At 48.6% G+C, this 23,951-nt stretch overlaps 1 protein-coding gene across 1 annotated transcript in view; it reads right to left on the reverse strand.

Annotated features, from left to right (window-relative positions):
• LOC115468122 (acetylserotonin O-methyltransferase-like) overlaps positions 1–21,487 on the reverse strand; it is a 36,659-nt gene extending 15,172 nt beyond the window's left edge. Inside the window, exons 1-4 of the mRNA XM_030199647.1 lie at positions 21,316–21,487; positions 13,708–13,837; positions 9,875–9,943; positions 5,959–6,077 (exon numbers count right to left, since the gene is read on the reverse strand). Of these exons, the coding sequence (XP_030055507.1) occupies positions 5,959–6,077; positions 9,875–9,943; positions 13,708–13,837; positions 21,316–21,487 (490 nt within the window). The remainder of the gene's footprint in view (positions 1–5,958; positions 6,078–9,874; positions 9,944–13,707; positions 13,838–21,315) is intronic.
• Between the last annotated feature and the right edge of the window lie 2,464 nt (positions 21,488–23,951).

Raw genomic sequence — 23,951 nt, forward strand, 5'->3', positions numbered from 1 at the left:
TATTTTTGGCGAGAAGGTCGAGCAGATGGTTGACCAACTGCATCAGCGGGAAACCGCTCTCGACAAGCTCTCCCACCGGGCGCCTTCAGCACCCGCCCCCGCGGGCGGGCGTTTTTCCCGGGCTCGGCAGGCTGCACCCTATTCTTTTGCGAAGCGTAGGTACAACCAGCCGGCCCGAAGGCCTCGTCAGGCACAGGGACAGCCCCAGCGCGCTCGTTTCCGTCAACAGCGTGCGCCTAAGCAGCCCCCTGCGCCTCCACAGCAAAAGCCGGGGACGGGTTTTTGACTGGATCCATGGGAACATAGCCGCCCTACAAGTGTCCGTACCGGACGACCTGCCGGTCGGAGGGAGGTTAAAATTCTTTCACCAAAGGTGGCCTCTCATAACCTCCGACCAGTGGGTTCTCCAAATAGTGCGGTACGGATACGCCCTGAATTTGGCCTCCCTGCCTCCAAATTGTCCTCCGGGAGCTCAGTCTTTCAGCTCCCATCACAAGCAGGTACTTGCAGAGGAACTCTCCGCCCTTCTCAGCGCCAATGCGGTCGAGCCCGTACCACCCGGGCAGGAAGGACAGGGATTCTATTCCAGGTACTTCCTTGTGGAAAAGAAAACAGGGGGGATGCGTCCCATCCTAGACCTGAGAGGCCTGAACAAATTCCTGGTCAAAGAAAAGTTCAGGATGCTTTCCTTGGGCACCCTTCTGCCAATGATTCAGAAAAACGATTGGCTATGTTCCCTGGATTTAAAGGACGCATACACTCACAACCCGATACTGCCAGCTCACAGACAGTATCTCAGATTCCGCCTGGGCACACGGCACTTTCAGTATTGTGTGCTGCCCTTTGGGCTCGCCTCTGCCCCACGAGTGTTTACAAAGTGCCTCGTGGTGGTAGCGGCCCACCTACGCAAGCTGGGAGTGCACGTGTTCCCATATCTCGACGATTGGCTGGTCAAGAACACCTCGGAGGCAGGAGCCCTCCGGTCCATGCAGTGCACTATTCAACTTCTGGAGCTGCTGGGGTTTGTGATAAATTACCCAAAGTCCCATCTCCAGCCAACTCAGTCTCTGGAATTCATAGGAGCGCTGCTGAATTCCCAGATGGCTCAGGCCTACCTTCCCGAAGCGAGGGCCACCAATCTCTTGGCCCTGGCTTCGCAGACCAGAGCGTCTCAGCAGATCACAGCTCGGCAGATGTTGAGACTTCTGGGTCATATGGCCTCCACAGTTCATGTGACTCCCATGGCTCGTCTTCATATGAGATCTGCTCAATGGACCCTAGCTTCCCAGTGGTTCCAAGCCACCGGGAATCTAGAGGATGTCATCCGCCTCTCCACCAGTTGCCGCACTTCACTGCTCTGGTGGACCATACGGACCAATTTGACCCTGGGACGTCCATTCCAAATTCCGCAGCCCACGAAAGTGCTGACGACGGATGCATCCGCCTGGGGTGGGGAGCCCATGTCGATGGGCTTCACACCCAGGGTCTGTGGTCCCTCCAGGAAAAGGATCTGCAGATCAACCTCCTGGAGCTCCGAGCGATCTGGAACGCACTGAAGGCTTTCAGAGATCGGCTGTCCTGCCAAATTATCCAAATTCGGACAGACAATCAGGTTGCAATGTATTACGTCAACAAGCAGGGGGGCACCGGATCTCGCCCCCTGTGTCAGGAAGCCGTCGGTATGTGGCGTTGGGCGTGTCGGTTCGGCATGCTTCTCCAAGCCACGTACCTGGCAGGCGTAAACAACAGTCTGGCCGACAGACTGAGCAGAGTCATGCAACCGCACGAGTGGTCGCTCCATTCCAGAGTGGTACGCAAGATCTTCCGAGAGTGGGGCACCCCCTCGGTGGATCTTTTCGCCTCTCAGACCAACCACAAGCTGCCTCTGTTCTGTTCCAGACTTCAGACACACGGCAGGCTAGCGTCAGATGCCTTTCTCCTTCATTGGGGGACCGGCCTCCTGTATGCTTATCCTCCCATACCTTTGGTGGGGAAGACCTTACTGAAGCTCAAGCAAGACCGCGGCACCATGATTCTGATAGCGCCCTTTTGGCCCCGTCAGATCTGGTTCCCTCTTCTTCTGGAGTTGTCCTCCGAAGAACCGTGGAGATTGGAGTGTTTTCCGACTCTCATTTCGCAGAACGACGGAGCGTTGCTGCACCCCAACCTTCAATCCCTGGCTCTCACGGCCTGGATGTTGAGGGCGTAGACTTCGCTGCGTTGGGTCTGTCTGAGGGTGTCTCCCGGGTCTTGCTTGCCTCTAGGAAGGATTCCACTAAAAAGAGTTACTTTTTCAAGTGGAGGAGGTTTGTCGTTTGGTGTGAGAGCAAGGCCCTAGAACCTCGTTCTTGCCCTGCACAGAACCTGCTTGAATACCTTCTGCACTTATCAGAGTCTGGCCTCAAGACCAACTCAGTAAGGAATCACCTTAGTGCGATTAGTGCTTACCATTATCGTGTGGAAGGTAAAGCCATCTCTGGAGAGCCTTTAGTCGTTCGATTCATGAGAGGCTTGCTTTTGTCAAAGCCCCCTATCAAGCCTCCTACTGTGTCATGGGATCTCAACGTCGTCCTCACCCAGCTGATGAAACCTCCTTTTGAGCCACTGAATACCTGCCATCTGAAGTACTTGACCTGGAAGGTCATTTTCTTGGTGGCAGTTACTTCAGCTCGTAGGGTCAGTGAGCTTCAAGCCCTAGTAGCTCATGCTCCATATACTAAATTTCATCACAACAGAGTAGTGCTCCGCACTCACCCAAAGTTCCTGCCGAATGTGGTGTCGGAGTTCCATCTTAACCAGTCAATTGTCTTGCCAACATTCTTCCCCAGGCCGCATACCCGCCCTGCTGAACGTCAGTTGCACACATTGGACTGCAAGAGAGCATTGGCCTTCTACTTGGAGCGGACACAGCCCAACAGACAGTCCGCCCAATTGTTTATTTCTTTCGACCCTAACAGGCTAGGGGTCGCTGTCGGGAAACGCACCATCTCCAATTGGCTAGCAGATTGCATTTCCTTCACTTACGCCCAGGCTGGGCTGACTCTTGAGGGTCATGTCACGGCTCATAGTGTCAGAGCCATGGCAGCGTCGGTGGCCCACTTGAAGTCAGCCACTATTGAAGAGATCTGCAAGGCTGCGACGTGGTCATCTGTCCACACATTCACATCTCATTACTGCCTCCAGCAGGATACCCGACGCGACAGTCGGTTCGGGCAGTCGGTGTTGCAGAATCTGTTTGGGGTGTAAATCCAACTCCACCCTCCAGGACCCGAATTTATTCTGGTCAGGCTGCACTCTCAGTTAGTTGTTCTTCGTAGGTCAATTTCTGTTGTACCCTCGCCGTTGCGAGGTTCAATTGACCTGGGTTATTGTTTTGAGTGAGCCTGAGAGCTAGGGATACCCCAGTCGTGAGAACAAGCAGCCTGCTTGTCCTCGGAGAAAGGGTATGATACATACCTGTAGCAGTTGTTCTCCGAGGACAGCAGGCTGATTGTTCTCACCTACCCTCCCTCCTCCCCTTTGGAGTTGTGTGTTTCATATTTTATTGCTTGTCATTCAACTGGCGGGAGCGGTCGCGCACGGGCGGGAAGGCGGCCGCGCATGCGCGGTGGGCGTGGCCTGCGTGCCGACCGTCCCGCGAAGCTTCTTCCGGTTGGTGGGGGCTGCCGCGGACGTCAACCCAGTCGTGAGAACAATCAGCCTGCTGTCCTCGGAGAACAACTGCTACAGGTATGTATCATACCCTATATAACGGTTATTAGAGAAAATTGATCGCTTAAACCAAAGTTTCCACTTAATTATCCAAAAAGTGATCTATTTAAACATCAGTTAGGGGAATTAGTATTTGCAGAGGAAAAAGTCTCAGATGCTGCAATGGGTGACGGTAAGGACTCCCCCCCCCCCCCCCCCCCCCCAAAAAAATGGCCATGTGGAAATTGCTTTACTTGCCACACGGCCATTTCCTGCAGGAAGTCAAGACTTCCCTTTTTCCAGCTGCTGTAAAAGGGGGCCTCGGTGCGCGTGTAAAACATGCACCAATACCAGCACTGGCCCCCTTTTGCCGCAGCTTGGTACAAGGGGCCATCAGTTTGCGTGCACAAATTGGGCATGAGTCGAGGTTTGCACACGCAATTTAAAGCACCATTTATGGAATTTGGGAGTACGTGCTTACTTAGGGGCCTTTTTACTAAGCCATGGTAAAAAGTGGCCTGCGCTAGTTCTGGTGCATGAAATTGGCACGTGCTGGGCCATTTTTTACCAAGGCAGGAAAAAGGCCTTTTTAAAAACGGGGCAGTAAAACCCATCCCTCCCTCCCTTTTTAAACCCATCCCTCCCCCCCCCACCCTTTTTGAGAACAATACCTACTCAAATTCTGTGGAGGATTATGGGGAAAGGGAGGGGGGAGGGTCGGAGGTGGTTAATGGCATAATTTGCTTTCAGTTGGATCATGGTAGGAGAGCTAGTGCTCATGGGTTACGTTTACCCGAGGTATAGACCTTGGATAACACATCAATTTAAAGATGTTTGAATTTAGTATATGTTACGAAAACCTTAGATTAAAGAAAGGTTGTTTTTGTTGTGGTAGTACTTTGTCAATTTGTCCTATTAAGCAGACTCATATGTGTTACCGAATAATAGTAGACTGCCAGGATTTGTTAGATAATTTTTTTCCTGGAGAAAATCAGAATTTGTTTAGCTCAGGCAGTGGCGTTCTGACCCTAGCTGACACCCGGGGCGGATCGCCAATGCGCCCCCCCCCCCCCGGGTGCAGTGCGACCCCCCCCCCCCCCCCCCCGACGAAATGACACCTCTTCCCCCCCCAGCGAAATGACACCCCCCCGGGTGCACGCCACTGGGGGCGGGGTGCCGCAGCGCTCGCCTGTTGCCCTGTCTCAGTCCGAGTTCGCAATTCACATGTGTTCACTGCTCCCTCTGAGTCTGCCCCGGAACAGGAAAGTAACCTGTTCCGGGGCAGACTCAGAGGGAGCAGTGAACACATGCGAATTGCGAACTCGGACTGAGACAGGGCAACAGGTGCGCGCCGCGGCACCCCCCCCCCCCCCCAGCGGCGTGCACCCGGGGTGGACCGCCCCCCCCCCTTGGTACGCCACTGAGCTCAGGTAATTATACCATACTTGCCACTGTTCTGTTTTTTATGACTTGACATGTGATACTTTGTGATGTACATTACAATGGTTATGTCTTTATTTAAAAGTTAATAAAAGATTAAAAAGTAAAAAAAAAAATGAGGCAGTAAATGACGATGTGCTAATATTAAAATTAGCACGTGGCTATTCACTGCCTGAGCCCTTACTGCCACCTGCTTAGTGGGCAGTAAGGGCTCACGCGCTAACCTCACGGTAATCGGGCAGCACACAGCAATGTGGCCACACTGCCAATTACCATCAGGAATGTCGTCCCCCCCCCCCCCCCCCCCGTAGAAAATAGAAAATTATTTTCCACTGTAGGAAACTGTGCGCGCCAACTTCAGAACTACCACCAGGCTCCCCGATTTGGTGTGCTCTACCCATGCGGTAGCCCTACCGCACCTTTGTAAAAGTGCCCCTTAGCAGGTTAGTGGCCGAATATCGCTGCTAACTGGCTAAGTTGTGGCTTAGCCCAAACTCCACTCCTGGACCGCCCCTAACCTAGCCAGTCAGGCAATAGCCAATCAGCGAGCGGAGATATTCAGGGGCACTACCCCAATTAAGTGCTGCTGAATATCAACGGTTGGACAGCTCAGCAGGATTTAACCAGACAGGAGCCCAGTTAAATCCCCTAAGATGAATTTTCAGCTGAAAGTTATGCTCCTAAATTTGGATGAAAATAGGGCACACATTTAGGAGGCTTTCTTAGGAGCTCAGCGTTTTCCAAATATTGGGCCCATGGTATCCACATACCATTTGTGTACTTGACACAGTACTTTTCTCCACAGAAGATTGCTTTGAGGTTACTTACCTCCCAGGTCACATACAGTGGTGAAAGGTGAAAGATCAAAAAGTTTAATGACATCTCTGCTACACAGAGTCCAAACGGAATTCATAAGGTGCATGAATTTTATCATCTCTTCCTCTGATCTAGTGATCGAAAACAAAAGCTAGTTGAAGGTTACATTACATTCAGCACCTTGAGGTAACTATATTAGAGATGTTTGAAATGATGTGGAAAATGTCAACATTTATCCAAATAAGATCAAATATATTTCTCATGTCATTTTGTTTTGTGGTGTTTCTCCTGTGTTTCTGAGTGTGAGAGCTAGTCTTGAGAATGCCTGCTGGTGGGTGTCATATTGCATGAGTTCCTTTGATGAGGCACAGTTAAGGATGCTCCCTGAGAGGACCTTAGAAACCTCAAAGGTATATAGGGGACCAACTTATTCTTTAGGTATCACATCAGCCTTTCTGCAGTCTCCAGCCCTCCGGGACCACTCCAGCCTCTAAGGAAGCATTTGAAGAGGTCAGACAACGGAGCTGCCAAAACTTCCCTGATGTCACGGTTGTGGCCGTGCCCTTATGTTCAGACAGGGACTGTCTTCTGTGTATGGTGTCCAGCGCTGCGTATGCCTTGTAGCGCTATATAAATGATAAGTAGATAGATAGATAGTAGACCTACTGTTTCTCTGTGACCTCTCCAGTCTGCCTTTTTTCCTATTGTTGTTCTTCCTGTAAGCCAAGCCTCACTTTGATCTTCCTGCTTCTGCTTCATTTCCTGTTGTTGTTCTTCCTGTTAGCCAAGCCTCACTTTGGTGTCCCTGAAGCCAAGCCTCGCTTTGGTCTCCCTGCTTCTGCTTCATTTCCTACTTGTGACATCATCAGCCTACTCCTTTATAAGGACCCAGGGAGCTTTACTACAAGAGGTCTCTTAATCTTGTGTTACCTGTTTAGATCATATCCATGCTTGGCTTTGTTCCTGAGTGTTTTACTCCTGAAGGTCTGTGCTGTGTTTCTCTGAGTCTTGTGTTTCAATGCTTTCTTTTGTTTATGTGAGTTTGCTTTTGAATCTTGTTTCCTGAAAGCCTGGCTGTAGAGCCACACCCTGCCCTTGGTGTCTGTATCTGTTTGATTCTACCCATGGCTCCTGCTTTTAGTCTAGCCCTGCTTTTGACTCTTGCTAAAGTTAAGCTCTTCATTTAAGCCAACCTCTTTGTTTAGCCAAGCTCTGTTTCTGTATTTCCTGTTCTGTTTCCTGGGTGTGGTTCTTGTCTGTTTATTCCGAGTCTGTAGAAGCCAGCCTCATACCTGATTACTTCACTGCTATCCAGCTGTGGGTGCTGGTAAGCACATTGCTTCTTTGTTTGTTTGTTTGTTTGTTTGTCTTCCCTTAGTCTGCTTAATACTTTGCCTGCTAACTTTGCTTCCTGGCTCTTGAGCTCTGTTTCTGCTAAGTTCTGTTCCTGTTGTGTGTTTCAGCCAGGTTCTGCCCCTGCTATGTGTTTGAGCTAGTTTCTGTCCCTGCTCTCTGTCAAGCCATGTCCCTCAGTATCCTGTTCCCTGTCAAGCCAAGTCCCTTTCAGACTCCTGTTCCAGCCAAGCCACGCCCGTTCCAGAATTTGGTTCCAGCCAAGCCTGTTTGAGAATCCTGAATCCTGTTCCAGCCAAGCCTATTTGAGAATCCTGAAGCCTGTTTGAGACGCATGCACAGAAACTTGATCAGATCATTCAGCAAGCAACGCTGCGCAGCCGAAAAGAGAACTTCGGCTGTCGGGGTTGGAGTCCCCTGTCAGCAAAAGTACGCAATGGCGGTGGGGGAGGGTTGGCGGCGGGAAGGAGGGGTTGAGAGGGTCGCAGCAGGGGGGTCCAAGGCCAAATCTACGGGGGCCCAGGCCCCCATGGCCCCATAGTAGCTACGCCCCTGGATAGAAGTAGAGGAGGATCCACTAGAGTATACACTAAAGGTACGCTGGCAGAGATAAGAAGAAGACCAGGAAATCCAAGTGAGGACAGCGTATCAAGGAGTAGGCTGTGATTAACAGTGTCAAAAGCTGCCTGTCTCCTTACATTCAGAAGGCAAGCCTTGTCTCAGTTGTGCATGCCATGATAACATCAAGACTGGAATTCTGCAATGCACTCTACACTGGTCTGACTACAAAGGGTTTGCACCAGCTCCAACTGATTCAGAATGCTTCAGCAAGACTAACAGAAGTTTGTAAGCGACGTGACCACATCACACCATTTTTGCATAATTCACTGGCTACCAGTACAATACAGAGCCAAATTTAAAACTCTCTGTTTGACCTTCAAGGCCCTTAAAGGAATTGGCCCAGAGAACAGAATCTCCCTCTATACACCTTCAAGGTCACTAAAGTCTTCCCCAGAAGCGTAGTGAGGTTTTACCATCAGGGGGAGCAGATCTATTATAAAACAGGCGCCAGTGCAAGGCTGAAGGGCCAATCCACATAGGCGCCATTTCATTCAAAATCCATTTGGGGGAGCGACTGCTCCCCTTGCACCCCACCTGGCTATGCCTCTGGTCTTCCCAAGGAGTTTCCCTAACCACACCCTCTCCAAAGGACATCACACGATGTGATACCTGCAAGTGAGCCTTCTCCGTAGTACCTCCAAATCTTGGCATTTGGGCACAGGAATTAATTTGCATGTATCTTCAATCTATGTACAAATTTCAGAACCATATATAGAATCTGGGGGAAAATGTCTTTAAATCTCCTGTTCCTCTCAAACATAAGATTCATTAGTTTTCCTAAGATCACACTGTTCATATAAGTTGTGCTTAAAGTTAGGTACAGTTTATAGAATAGCGCCTACGCTCGGGAGTCACACCTAACTTCCAATTAAATCTACTTAATGCGAATGATTGCTTGTTTAAAAGCCAATTGGCTCATTAATTACATAGTAACATAGTAGATGATGGCAGAAAAAGACCTGCACGGTCCATCCAGTCTGCCCAACAAGATAACTCATATTTGCTGCTTTTTGTGTATACCCTACTTTGATTTGTACCTGTGCTCTTCAGGGCACAGACCGTATAAGTCTGCCCAGCACTATCCCCGCCTCCCAACCACCTGCCCCTCCTCCTAACCACCGGCTCTGGCACAGATCGTATAAGTCTGCCCAGCACTATCCTCACCTCCCAACCACCAGCCCTGCCTCCAACCACCAGCTCTGGCACAGACCGTACAAGTCTGTCCAGCACTATCCCCGCCTCCCAACCACCAGCCCCGCCTCCCGATCTTGACTAAGCTCCCAGTCCCGCTGCCCACCACCGGCCCTGGCACAGACCGTATAAGTCTGCCCAGCACTATCCCCATCTCCCAACCACCAGCCCCGCCTCCCGATCTTGACTAAGCTCCTGAAGATCCATTCCTTCGGCACAGGATTCCTTTATGCTTATCCCACGCATGTTTGAATTCCGTTACCGTTTTCATTTCCACCACCTCCCGTGGGAGGGCATTCCAAGCATCCACTACTCTCTCCGTGAAAAAAATACTTCCTGACATTTTTCTTGAGTCTGCCCCCCTTCAATCTCATTTCATGTCCTCTCGTTCTACCACCTTCCCATCTCCGGAAAAGGTTCGTTTGCGGATTAATACCTTTCAAATATTTGAACGTCTGTATCATATCACCCCTGTTTCTCCTTTCCTCCAGAATATACATGTTTAGTTCAGCAAGTCTCTCCTCATACGTCTTGTAACGCAAATCCCTTACCATTCTCGTAGCTTTTCTTTGCACCGCTTCAATTCTTTTTACATCCTTAACAAGATACAGCCTCCAAAACTGAACACAATACTCCAGGTGGGGCCTCACCAACGACTTATACAGGGGCATCAACAATTAAATTGTGCACAACATTTCTGGCAACTTTTATAACATTAGAGAGTTTATATTCTCAGAAAAAGTACAGTAATTAATGTCGTTACCTGTAGAGATCCTCAAATATGTTTTTTGAAGATACTCCAAATGCTCTCTTGAATTGGTTTTTGCCCTCTCTAGAAAATAAAACACAATGCATAAAGTTTGTTAGCTTTTCTACCACCAAACATTTTGAGTTTGTGCTTGTGAGAAACGTGACTGGCTTTCAGGAGTGTGAACATTTTAAACAGTTTTGATTTGTAATATGGAACCTTCATGTTTCATTTTTCAAGTTCAGTTGTTTGAGTATGCAATCCTGTACAAAAGGAAACAGGTCGTTTCCCTAATAAAATCCCTCTTCCATGCATTTCAGGAGCAAGAGAGCTCAGATTGCAATTTAGCCTGCTTTTACTTTCTGCGATTCCACCCTCTTTTAATGCGGTGGTCTTGTTAGCAATCAAAGAAAGATACTTTTTAATTAGACTAGCCTTACAGAAACATACAGTAGAGGCTACACTCTGTAACTGCAAAACCCTTGGTATGTACAAAAGAAAAGTTAAATTGTGTGCTGTAAGGAGGTTGGAGGGTCTAAGCAGGTCAGGAGGAGATATGGGGCCAGACTACATTCCCCACAAGGCCCTGATCAGTGTTGCCAGGTGGGCGGTTTTACCGCCCAATTGGGCGGTTTTCCGCGACCCGCCGCAGGAAATTTTTGCCCGCGGCGGGTCGCGTTTTTTTGGGCTTCTTTTTTTTCTTTTCCGCGGTTTTTCGGGCGGTTTTTTTGGCTGCGGGGGGCAGGGTTAGTAATGTTTTGGGCGTGGTTAGTGACGTTCTGGGCGGGGCCGATGACGGGGGAGGCGGGGCCGATGACGGGAGAGGCGGGGTCGTGACGGGAGGCGGGGCAGATGACGGCGGGGGCGGGGTTGATGACGGCGGGGGCGGGGTGATGACGCGGGGGTGGGGGTGTCAGGGGCGGGGTTTGAGTTTGGGCGGGTTTTGGGCTGTTTTTAGGCTGGATTGGGTGGGAAAAAATTTTCCACCTGGCAACCCTGGCCCTGATAGAAGGGGTTGGGGGGGGGGGGGGGGAGGTCCCAAAACCCGGTAGGGACACCCCGTGGAAGGGAGGGGGAAAAGCACTGGAAAGAGCAGCTGCTATGGCAGACGAGGGCCAGAAGGGGGAGCCGTGATGACAAAGCTCAATTCCACTGGGTTAGAAATCAGTACAAGATTCCTTCCACCTGGGAGGGGGAGGAGGTCTCCAACCAACAGGCTAGCAGAGAAGCAGAGTTAATGGAGTGCTTGGAGGAAGGACAGTCTGGAGGGCCCCTTTTGTAGGAACCGGTTGACATGGACTGTAATTGTACTTTGGGGCAGAGTTGCAGGGACTGAAGGCAGTGGGTGGTCACAGGAGTCAATTAGCTGTGTTGTGGGCGGTGTACTGCCATTCTGCAACCACCCAAGCGGAAAGACTTTTAAAACTGAAACCCAGGCTGTTGAACTGGGGAGAACTTGGATTTAAAGGGAAGTTTTTTTTTCTTGTTGCTTTGTTTTGAAACTGAATGGGACTTTAACCCCCTTGATCTGAGATTTGTGGAGGAGGGGAAATAAACTGCTGGGAACTAAAAGCTGTGTTGTCTGGAGGGACTTTGTTTGTGGACTGCTGAAGGGAGCCTACCACCCCCTGAAGGTTTGCTGCCGGGATGACAGTTATTACAGTGCCCACTAGGGAAAGAGAAATATAAACCTCTTTGGTTGTACCACTGCTACTACTTAACATTTATAAAGCGCTGCCTGGGTTACACAGCATTGTACAATTTAACAAAGAAGGACAGTCCCTGCTCAAAGGAGCTTACAATCTAAAGGACAAAAAGTGCAGTCAATCAAATTGGGGCAGTCTAGATTTCCTGGATAGAGGTACAATGGTTAGGTGCCAAAGGCAACATTGAAGAGGTGGGCTTTGAGCAAGGATTTGAAGATGGGCAGGGAGGGGGCTTGGCGTACGGGCTCAGGGAGTTTATTCCAAGCATGGGGTGAGATGAGGCACAAAGGGCGGAGCCTGGAGTTGGCGGTGGTGGAGAAGGGTACTGAGAGGAGGGATTTGTCCTGTGAGTGGAGGTTACGGGTAGGAGTGTAAGGGGAGATGAGGGTAGAGAGATATTGAGGGACTGCAGATCACGTGCATTTGTAGGTTAGTAGGAGAAGCTTGAACTGTATGCAGTATCTGATCGGGAACCAGTGAAGAGACTTGAGGAGAGGGGTGATGTGAGTATATCGGTCCAGGCGGAAGATAAGACGCGCTGCAGAGTTCTGAATGGATTGAAGGGGGGATAGATGGTTAAGTGGGAGGCCGGTGAGGAGTAGGTTGCAGTAGTCAAGGCAGTATATCAAATCCATGACCCATACTCTTACCCTTGGTGTGAACCTATTAGGCACATTCGCAGGATTTTGCTATGCAGTTAACATAGACACAGGGGTCCTTTTACTAAGGTGCGCTGAAAAATGGCCTGCGGTAGTGTAGACGCATGTTTTGGGCGCGTGCAGAATTATTTTTTAGCGCACCTACAAAAAATGCCTTTTTAAATTTTTGCTGAAAATGGACGTGCGGCAAAATGAAAATTGCCGCGCATCCATTTTGGGTCTGAGACCTTACCGCAAGCCATTGACCTAGCGGTAAGGTCTCACATGGTAACTGGGCGGTAATGGTCTACGCACATCAGAAAATAAAAAAATATTTTTCAGACGCACGTAGCGGACGCGTGCCAAAATTGAAATTACCACAAGGGCCACTTGGTAACTGGACAGTAACTCTGATTTGGCATGCATTGGGTGCACGTGGGCACCTACATGGCTTAGTAAAAGGACCCCAAAATTTATTACTGCATGCTAACTACAGTACATTATGGAGGTCTTTGACAAAGTGTCAGTAAGCTTACCGAGTGCTAAATTGGGACTATCGCCGGCAGGTCTACACTGAGTGTGTGCCTTTTCAGGGGGGGAAAAGAAAACCACCGGAAATAGCTTTTGTGGTGGCAAGCTAGTAGTAATTGGGCATCGCCATGCACTGCCTGGTTACCACTGGGTTACCACGGGAGCCCTTATCGTCACCTCTTCTCTTACCGCATGGCCATGTTTGTCTGGGGGCTTTTTACCTGCTGCGATTAAAAAAGGGTCCTGGCGTGTGGGAAAAATGGCCCTCGCTGCTACTGCAGGGCCCCTTTTCCCGCAGTTTGGTAAAACGACCCCTATCTGCTGTCTTATCAGCACAGGTAACAACCTTCATGTTAACTACACACAGTCCCAGCTGTTTAACATGGGAGATACTGCACGCCAAGTTTCAAGGCACTATGGGCACCTTTTACCAAGTGGTGGTAAAAAGGGCCCTGAGCTGGCATTTGCATGCCAGTTTGCCGCGTGCCAGGGCTGCCTTTTACCGCCACCAGTAAAAGGCATTTTCCAGTGCAGGGGCAGAAAATAGCCATGCGCTAAGGAATGACATTGGTGCGTAGTCATTTCCTGGAAAGAGCCCTTACCGCCTTCTATTTTCGAGGTGGCAAGGGCTACAACGGTAACCCTGCCCGATTACCTCTGGGCACACTCTCGGTGCTAGAAAGTACAAAAGTATTTTCTAGTGCCTAGAATGGTGAACGGTTTCTTGCCAGATCTACATTCCTATAAATGAATTCCCTTTCCCTGCTGATGACATTATGGGCATTCATTTCTGCTTACTGATAAGCAGAGATCGGTTTCTTCCTATCCCACCCCTTTATTTCCTATCAATTATGCTTCTCTAGTTTTTCCTGGTTGTGATTGTTTTTTGTTTTTAAGAAACAGCAGCAAACAGAAGAGATTAACCCTTTGATAAGTAGATTCAATTATAGATTGGCAGCTTAATGGTTCTTACCTCACAGCATCTGTCAGGAAATGCCAACACAAATACAAGGTCTGAGAATAGTATATCATCATGTGATGTAAAGACTTGGGACTAGATTTGGTAAGATATAGACTGGAAAGCTCTGTGTTTCTGTAAAAAGCTGGAGGAAAAGCATAAATGTCAGGTTGATAGCATTGCTGAGTTTTCAGTCAATATTCCGTGCATTGCAAAAGTAACACATTTAGAAGTCATAGTGAAAGAAGAAAGACAAAAAGATAATTTATAAAGTAATAGTAACAATATTAAAATTAAAAGTACAGAGAACTTAATCATAAGAACAATGCCCAGGTTTTGGTCAGCCACAGGTAAGCTAGACAGGGCCACAGCTCATGGTTCTTTGAGCCGGAGAGAAAGCTGCAAGCCAGTCCTGAGCGTATTAATCCCTTGAAAAAGCAGTGGAAAGCGAAACAGGCACCTGTCGGGTTTACACGAGTACCCGGACTTACAGGTAAGTGCAGTCTCTTATATGTTTGATGCTTTGGGCAGAATAAATATACCCGTGACTAGTGGCGTACCAAGGGGGGGGGGGCGGTGGGGGCGGTCCGCCCCGGGTGCACGCCGCTGGGGGTGCCGCGGCGTGCGCCTGCTGCGAGAGTTCGCTAACTTCTCTCGTTCGCTGCAGCTCCCTCTGCCCCGGAACAGGTTACTTCCTGTTCCGGGGCAGAGGGAGCTGCAGCGAACGAGCAAAGTTAGTAAACTCGCAGCAGGTGCGCGCTGCGGCACCCCCCCCCCCCAGCGGCATGCACCCGGGGGGGGCTCTTTCGCCGGGGGGAGGTCCGCGCTGCATCGGGGGGGGCGCTGCACCCGGGGGGCGGGGCGCCGCCCCGGGTGTCCGCCCCCCTAGGAACGCCACTGCCCGTGGCACTATATACACAGCCTGATATAAGACATCAGCAGGAAGCCGATTGTGGTAGGAAGTATGACATTGTAATTGAAAGCAAGAAGTTTAAAATTGTGACATTGTGAATATAAGAACAAAAAAAGGAAAAAATCTTTATCAAGGCAGGAGGGGGTCAGTCGATGATTACATCCATCACCAAAAGGGTATACCAAGATAAATGGTTGATATAATTCCCTGGTGATTATATGAGACTTCCCCTGGTAATAGATATAGTCACGAACAGTCATAATTAACACAGCAATCCTGTTGAATAAAACTCTAAGTTTTGTAGTTTGGATATTGGCAGTAGAGTATAGCCATAATAAGTGTGACAGTTATATTTTATTAGCAGCAGATGAGAATCATAGCAAAGAGGTAGATACTGAAGTGCTAATTATTCATAAATCAGGAGACAGAATTCAGGTAATCACAGCAGGTGACAATCACAATTAGAAGGAAAAGGCCAGCAGGAGCTGCAGAAACAATGAGGACCTTCTTTTGCACCTGCCCCAGGGAAATGAGGGCAGCAGCAGATTACAGACACCAGCTCTAAACTCACGAGGCTTCTCCCAGATAGGAACTTAAGAATAGCCATACTGGGTCAGACCAATAGTCCATCCAGCCCTGTATCCTGTTTCCAACAGTGGTAAATCCAGGTCAGAAGTACCTGGCAGAAACCCAAATAGTGGCAGCATCCCATGCTACCGGTCCCGAGGCAAGCAGTGGCTTCCCCTTGTCTGCCTCAATAACAGACTATAGACTTTTCCTCCAGAAACTTGTCGAAACCTTTCATTAAACCCAGATATGCTAAGCACTGTTACTACCTCTTCCGGCACAGAGTTCCAGAGCTTAACTATTTGTTGAATGAAAAAATATTTTCTCCTATTTGTTTTTAAAATATTAACATGTAACTTCCTTGGCTCCTGTTTTCTGCATTTAAATAAAAGCTTTCCAAGTTAAAAAAAAAATTGATAAGCTTATATGTAAAGGGGCAGAAAACAGATGCCAGTGTGTGCTTCTACATTCAGGTTTGCCTAAACCCTGGCCCCCTCTACATTTGACCCCCTCGCTGCCGAACCACCGGAGCCGCTGACCCCCCCCCCCCCCCACCACCACCACCACCACCGCGCCAGGTACCTTGTTTGCTGGCGTGGGTCCCCAACCCCCGCCAGCTGAAGAATCTTCTTCAGCGCCGGTCGACTCCGGCGCCTTCACTGTGTGATGATCTGTTTCTGACACCTTATGTCCTGCATGGGGCTACATACAGGACGTGCACGGCGCAGGATGTCAGGAGTTTGAAACACCATCACACAGCGAAGGCGCCAGAGTCGACTGGCGCTGAATAAGACTCTTCAGCTGGCAGGGGTTGGGGACCCCTGCCAGCAAACAAGATACCTAGCGGCGGTGATGGGGGAGGGTTGTGGCAGTGGCGGGGTGGCTGGGGGAGGCGGCTAAACAGTGCCCCCCCCCCACCTCAGGCTGTGGACCCCCCTCCCACTGAGGTCTGGCTACGCCCCTGATTCGCACAGGAGCTGAGCTTACCGCAAAACTCTTCTGCCAATGTGCCAAGCATGTCTCCTCCTTGCTTTCACTGTAACAACACGCATCTGATTTGCATGTCATTTCCTTTGAGCATTGGCAAGCTAATTTTCAGTGCTGTTCCAGCAGGATAGTTTCTGCACTGTTGGATTACCCTGGGAGTTCTGAGCATCAGGACATTAGACATTACTGTGTGTTGGTTGCTCCTGCAGAGGAGTAATTGTGCCACTCCTTTGAGTTAACATTACAGACAAGTTTGGGGTTGATGCTGTAAGTGTGTATACTCAGAGGCTGTGCCTGTTCTGATGGTCCAAATACACTACTTTCTATAGTGTGGTAACTTGGAAAAAATGCACTGAAATATATTTATTTATATAGGGATGTATTAACTGCCTTTATGGAGAGATTCACCCAAAGTGGTGCACAGCAGGCAGAATGCAGCATAAAAATAAACATTTTGTTAAAATAACAATAGTAAAATGAGCAAATATAAACATGAATACAATCAGGGCCTCTTTTACAAAGCGAAGTAAGCCCAATACGGGCCTACCACTCGCTAAAAAGGAAGCACCACCAGGCTACCACAGCAGCCTGGCGGTTATTTCCACCCCCAGCGCGCTGTCATATCCAGCGCTACAAGAATATGTTTATTTTTATAGTGCCGGTGTGTACCCTTCGGAATCAGGCAGTGCCATAGGCTGCCCGGTTACCTTTGGGTGGTGGTAAGGGCCCCCCCCCCCCCCAAATCTCAGACAGCCTGAAAATTCTCGGAGTCATAATCGACCGAAACCTCACTCTAGAGAGCCAAGTGAAAACTACAACGAAGAAAATGTTCCACTCAATGTGGAAGCTCAAATGAGTGAAACCTTTTTTCCCGAGAGAAATATTTCGCAACTTGGTACAATCTATGGTACTAAGCCATCTAGACTACTGTAACGATATCTATGTGGGATGCAAAGAACAAATCATAAAGAAACTCCAAACTGCTCAAAACACAGCAGCCAGACATATTTGGAAAAACAAAATTCGAAAGCGCTAAACCCCTACGTGAAAAACTGCACTGGCTCCCAATCAAAGAACGCATCGTGTTCAAAATCTGCACCCTGGTTCACAAAATCATTTACGGAGAAGCCCCGGGATACATGACAGACCTCATAGACCTACCAACCAGAAACACATCAAGATCAACACAAACATACCTAAATCTCCATCACCCAAGCTGCAAAGGACTCAAATACAAATCAACCTATGCATCCAGCTTCTCCTATATAAGCATACAACTATGGAACGCATTACCAAAAGCCGTGAAAAGAACATATAACCACCTGAAATTCCGGAAATTACTAAAAACTAACTTGTTCAAAAAGGCATTCCCTAACGATCTAACTTAAATGCCTTAACCCAGCAACACAACAAAACCAAAGCTCATACTGGACATAGCTTAATTCTTCTTCTTACGATTCCCCAATGTGTCTGTCACACATGAACTTTACTTCACCACAACCTCACTTTCTATTTGTTATAACCGGTATTGGCGATCACCTCTACGTTACTATGTAAGTCACATTGATCCTGCAAATAGTTGGGAAAATGTGGGATACAAATGTAACAAATAAATAAAATAATTGGGTGCTAATAATCCATTATCAATGCTAATTGGCATTAATTAAAATGTGTACACACATCTTCAGGTGCGGGATTCACGTGTAAATTTTACACATGGATCCGAAAAGGGGGCACGGCCATGGGAGGGGAATGGGCGGATCAGGGGTGTTCCTGGAATTTGCATGCAGTGTTATAGGATTCAGGGTATCTGCACCTCATTTAGGTGCAAGAATTTATACCAGGTTTCTGTTGGTGTAAATCCTCACACCCAAAATTGGGTGCAGACCTTGGCACCAAAAGCTTTTCTATAAACTGTGCCTAAGTCTGAGCACCATTTATAGAACAGCGCTTAGCTCTCATTTTTGGTGCCAAATTGAGTCCTAAGTGCTTAACTCCCTTTAGTAAGGTATATGCAATAGTATTCCCACAGCCTTTCCTTCAGCATGGACTACGACCATATTGCAAATATCTGTAAGGAAATATGTGCCGTTCCTTAAGATTGGATAGAATTCATAGTCAATGAGTAAGTACCACACATATCCCCTCACAAGAAAATGCTGGCATGCTGCAATTTTAAGGAACATTCTCTGCGGCTGTTAGGAATCACAGGATCTGCTGTATGAGCTGTTTTTTTTCGTCTATTATGCACCACAATTGTTCCTTTCAGAAGGTTTCAAATTAGCCCCTGATGCAGCCCTTGGTGGGCGAAACACGGCCTGTGTCAGGCAATTTGTTTATATACGGTATCTTCAATAAAATCTTTCTGATGTTATATTGATCTGCTGGCTTTCTTTCCCATTTATATATGTTACAACTTTGCCTTACCCTTCACTACCAATTATAATGTTCTATTACGTATTGTGTTGACGTTGCTAGTATACCATGCCATACTTTGTATTGTTTTCGAATATTTTTACTGCTGTAATTGCCTATTGCTCATGTTTGATCTATTCTTACTGTACACCGCCTTGAGTGAACTGCTTCAAAAAGGCGGTAAATAAATCCTAATAAATAAATAAATAAATAATGGACCTGAAAGGCAGGCCCTCACAGAAGTAGATGTGAAATGTATTGTAATTAAGTTTCCTCACACATTCAATTAGTTTTGTAAGATAAATTAGAATACAACTGTAATGAAAATGTAGTGGAGTTGGTTATTTTTTTTAATTTATTGCAATTAATATCAAGCGTGAAAACAACATTATGCAAGAGCTAGCATTCTTTGGCAAATTGAGTTATAATGCAGATTTATTCTCCTTTTTAACATGAAAACCCCCCAGGAGAAGGTAGATAGGGGAGGCCATTAAATGCACGTGTAGAGAATAAAACAGTACACTAGGAATTTTTGTAAAGAGTTACTTGGAATCTAATGTAGGAACTTTACTAAGAGACCTTGGGGTTTCGCTACAGTCTGACAGTTTTCAAGAACATATCTCCAGTTTGATAGACTTCTGTTACGTATTTAAGGATAATTAGGCAGTTATGCTCTTACCTGAATCATCTTTGTATATTGACCTAGGTTTGGGTTTGGTCCCAATGAGATATTGCTGGACTTTCCAAAAGTTACCCTTTCAGTTATAGTTAATCTAGAATACCATGGCCAAGATAATTAGGGAGCTCGGACAATGAGATAATGTTACTTGGATGTGGAAGATTTTACACTGCCTGCCAATTACGGGGGCTAGTGATTAAAGTTTGTTATGGCCATAATGTGCCTTATTTGCCACTTAAAATGTGTAAAATACAATAACGTGTGTTATATTATCATTGCACACATCAGTATTAGTTGCCTGAAATACATAGTAATGAGATTCAAAGCAGCTCATTACTATGTAAATTGAATAATGCAGCTTTTGGTGAACACAAGCTGTGCTATTCCTAGAAAAATAATGCCAGCTAAAAGCTGGATGCTCAGAGGCCATATCTTAAATGCACCAGGCACTAACGAATGACCTTCCCTTCCCCCCAAAGCCACCCAGCATCACGCTCTCTCCATGCAAACAGCGTCTGCTTCACAACCCCTCCTGAAGGTGTCCCTTCAAGTACTCCCCCTCCCGAAGATCTCCATCACCAATTCTCCCCTTACTAAGAAGCTCCCTCTATTACAAATCCCCCCCCCCCAGCCTACCTGTATACATCCCTGGGATCTAGGCAGTATGGAGCAGACTTGATTTCCAGTTGCTCCTACCCTGCTGACACCAGATTCAAAATGGTGTCAGCGAGTCCATTTTAAACCCAGTGCTAGCAGGGGAAGGAGCAACTGGAAATTTGCTCCTCCTCATACCCTTCAGGCCCGAGAGATTTATACAGGTAGGCCTGGGGAGGTGATGATGAGGGTCAGCAGCGGGGATATGGTTGTGGGAAGCTATGGGGAAGGGGGAGGTATTGGATTATTGTTCATCCCCTTCAAGGTGCAGGCTAAGAGCATCATGCTGCGATTTAGTAGCCCGATGCTTCTGGGCAGCATGAATAATGCTGCAATCTAATATAATAATTTGCTATGTGAACGTTCTAAAGTGTCTCACTGGGATCGTAACCACCTGCTGACGTCACTGGCCAGCAGTAGAACCCTGCTTGCCTGACGTCAGCAGGGGGTTATGATCCCAGTGAGAGACACGCGTTGAAGAACAGCGGGAGCGGGCAGAGACGTCCCTACGTGCACGTCGCCAACCCCCCTCTGCTACCCTCCCCTCCCCCCCTCTTACCGGGGTCCCGGCGGCAGCAGTGAAGAGCCTCGTGAGTCTGCTGCCTTCCCTTCTCTTCGCTCTCAGCTCTGACTCTGGTCCCGCCCTTGCGGAAACAGGAAATGAGGGCGGGACCAGAGTCAGAGCTGAGAGCGAAGAGAAGGGAAGGCAGCAGACTTGTGAGGCTCTTCACTGCTGCCGCCGGGACCCCGGTAAGAGGAGGGGGAGAGGAGGGTAGCAGAGGGGGGTTGGCGATTTTGGAGGGGGGGACGACGTGCAAGTAGGGGGATGGGCAGGGCCAGGGGAGGGGAGGGCCGTGGATGGAGGCATCGCAAGGACATGTCTGTGAGACAGAGAGGGGGGGACTGGAACTCGGGGGAGGGAGGGCCTGAAAATCGGAAGGGAAGAAAGGGGGTCATGGGACTTGGAGGGGACAGAGGGAGAGAGCGAGCGAGGGAGGGAGAGAGGGATAACCTTGCTAGCGCCCGTTTTATTTCATACCGAAACGGGCCCTTTTTACTAGTTTTTAATAATTCTGTGGATTTAAGTAACTTTTATTTGGAATTTGTTCTTATCCATTTTATCTTGCTTGTTAAGTTTTATTTATTTCCTGAATAATTTTTATTTACTTTGGGGGTCTTTTACAAAGGTGCGTTAGCGATTTTAGTGCACGCTAATTATTAGCATGCGCTGAACACTAGAGATACCCATAGGAATATATGGGCATCTGTAGCGGTTAGCGCACGCTTATTTTTAGCACATGCTAAAAACGCTAGTTCGCCTTTGTAAAAGGACCCCTTTGTGCACTGCATTGCGCACTTTTTGTAATCTGCAGTATATAAGAATGTTAAATAAAATATTAGACTTTACCTTCGTCATTTTTCAGCTCAGCCTCCAGTAACTTCATTCCGACACATGCGCTAAGCAGTCTCTCCATCCCATCAGCGCTGCTGCCCACACGCTGAACAATGGCAGCTGAAGAGAGAGGCTCCTCTGATTCCAGCAAGAGATCAAACACTCCCAGCTCACAGGCGGTAAACATAACCTGGAAGAGGAAACCGTTCTTGGCATCATGTCAGCTCTTCACAGCATCTGGGACATATTTCGTCCTTACGATTATCAATTGAGCTCACAGTCTAAATATTTTCTTTCCATGCTCTCTTGCTCATGTAGGGCCTTTTACCAAGCTCCTGCAGTAGCATTGGTGTGTGGATTTATCGCACACTGACGCCCTTTTTATTGCAGCGTGTAAAAAGCCGGAAAAAAGAAAATGGCTGTGCATGGCCATTTCTGGGGGAGCCTTTACAGCCATATATTTAGAAGGCAGTAAGGGCTCTCACTCTAACCCAGAAGTAACCGGGCAACACGTGACGCCAGGGGTGTAGCCAGACTTCGGCGGGAGGGGGGTCCAGAGCCCGAGGTGAGGGGGCACATTTTAGACCCCCCCCCGGCGCCGCCGACCCCCCCGCCATTGCCGCCGCCAACCCCCCCGCCATTGCCACCGCTGCTGCCTCCACCACCACCAACAACAACTTTGACCTCCCCCCGCTGACGACCCTCTCAACCGCCCTCCCACCACCAACCCGCCACCGCCGTCGCCTACCTTTGCTGGCGGGGGACCCAATCCCCGCCATCTGAGGTCCTCTTCTTCCGGCGCAAGGCTTCGTTCTGTTTCTGACTCCGATGGCCTACATGTATGTACAGGACGTCAGACTCACAGAAACAGAACGAAGCCTTGCAGATCAGCCAGCGTTGCTCAGAAAGAACAAAGCCTTGCGCCGGAAGAAGAGGACCTCGGCTGGCGGGGGTTGGGGTCCCCCGCCAGCAAAGGTAGCCCACGGCGACGGCAGCGGCGGGGAAGGATTGGCGGCAGGAGGGGGGTTGAGTCATCGGCAAGGAGGTCCAGGGCAAAATCTATGAAGTCCCAGGCCCCTGTGGCCCCACGTAGCTACGCCACTGCGTGACGCTGCCCAATTACCGCCGGGTAAGCCTTCAGCGTACGAAAATAATAATAATTTCTGTCGTGTCAAAAATGGTGTGTGCTGGGGGCAGCACTACCACCGGCTCCTGTGGTAGGCCGGTGCTGGTGCCAGATTGGAGCACGACAACCCCGCAACACTCTACCCGCAACGTTGTAAAAGGGCCCCGTATTTTGTTAATATAAATTTTCTCTTTCAGCTTGAGATGAAGAGTTAATCAATAGTAATTAATAATCAAATGGGCCAATTTATCAATCAGTCAGCCCAAAAATCATGTAGCCTTTGTCAGAAAAACATTCTTTAGTTCTTGATCATCTAGATCCAGCCTACTTGTTTTTATGTACTAGGTACAAATATAAAACATACATAAAATATGAATTATTTTATGTATGTACTAGTAAAAAAAGGCCCGTTTCAGACACAAATGAAACGGGCGCTAGCAAGGTGTGCCTCTGAGTGTGTATGTTTGAGACAGTGTGTGTGAGCGTGACTGTGTGAGAGAGAGAGAGTGAATGTGTGTGTGTGTGTGTGTGTGTGTGTGTGTGTGTGTGTGTGTGTGACAGAGAGAGAGTGAGTGTGGGTGCGATTGTGTCTGTGAGAGAGTGAGTGTGTGAGAATGAGAGTGTGTGAACGTGACACAGTGTGAGACAGAGTGTGTAGTGGACAGTATATGAGAGTGAGAGAGACACTGTGTGTGTGCCAGAGATACCTGCCCCCCTCCCTCTGTGTGGTCGCAGGACCCCTCCCCCTTCTTTTCCCCCTCTCCCCCTCCTCTCAGGTCTCAGGACCCCCCTTTCCCCCTCTGGTCTCAGGACCCCTCCCCCTTCCTCCTCCTCCCTCTTCCGTCTCCCTCCCCCTCTCAGGACTCTGAACCCCCTCCCCTCTGGCCTCAGGACGACAGATGACGTCCCATTGCAACATTGGAGGCGCAGTATCCGCCCTCCGCCATGCCCCCAAAGTTGCCGCCCCTCACCCATCCCCCCCAAGTTGCCACCACACCACCCTCCACATGTTACTACTACTACTACTACTACTATTTAGCATTTCTATAGCGCTACAAGGCATACGCAGCGCTGTACAAACATAGAAGAAAGACAGTCCCTGCTCAAAGAGCTTACAATCTAATAGACAAAAAATAAATAAAGTAAGCAAATCAAATCAATTAATGTGAACGGGAAGGAAGAGAGGAGGGTAGGTGGAGGCAAGTGGTTACAAGTGGTTACGAGTCAAAAGCAATGTTAAAGAGGTGGGTTTTCAGTCTAGATTTAAAGGTGGCCAAGGATGGGGCAAGACGTAGGGGCTCAGGAAGTTTATTCCAGGCGTAGGGTGCAGCGAGACAGAAGGCGTGAAGTCTGGAGTTGGCAGTAGTGGAGAAGGGAACAGATAAGAAGGATTTATCCATGGAGCGGAGTGCACGGGAAGGGGTGTAGGGAAGGACGAGTGTGGAGAGATACTGGGGAGCAGCAGAGTGAGTACATTTATAGGTTAGTAGAAGAAGTTTGAACAGGATGCGAAAACGGATAGGGA

Source organism: Microcaecilia unicolor, chromosome 4 (genome assembly GCF_901765095.1).
Source record: "Microcaecilia unicolor chromosome 4, aMicUni1.1, whole genome shotgun sequence".
Taxonomy (NCBI): Eukaryota; Metazoa; Chordata; class Amphibia; order Gymnophiona; family Siphonopidae; genus Microcaecilia; species Microcaecilia unicolor.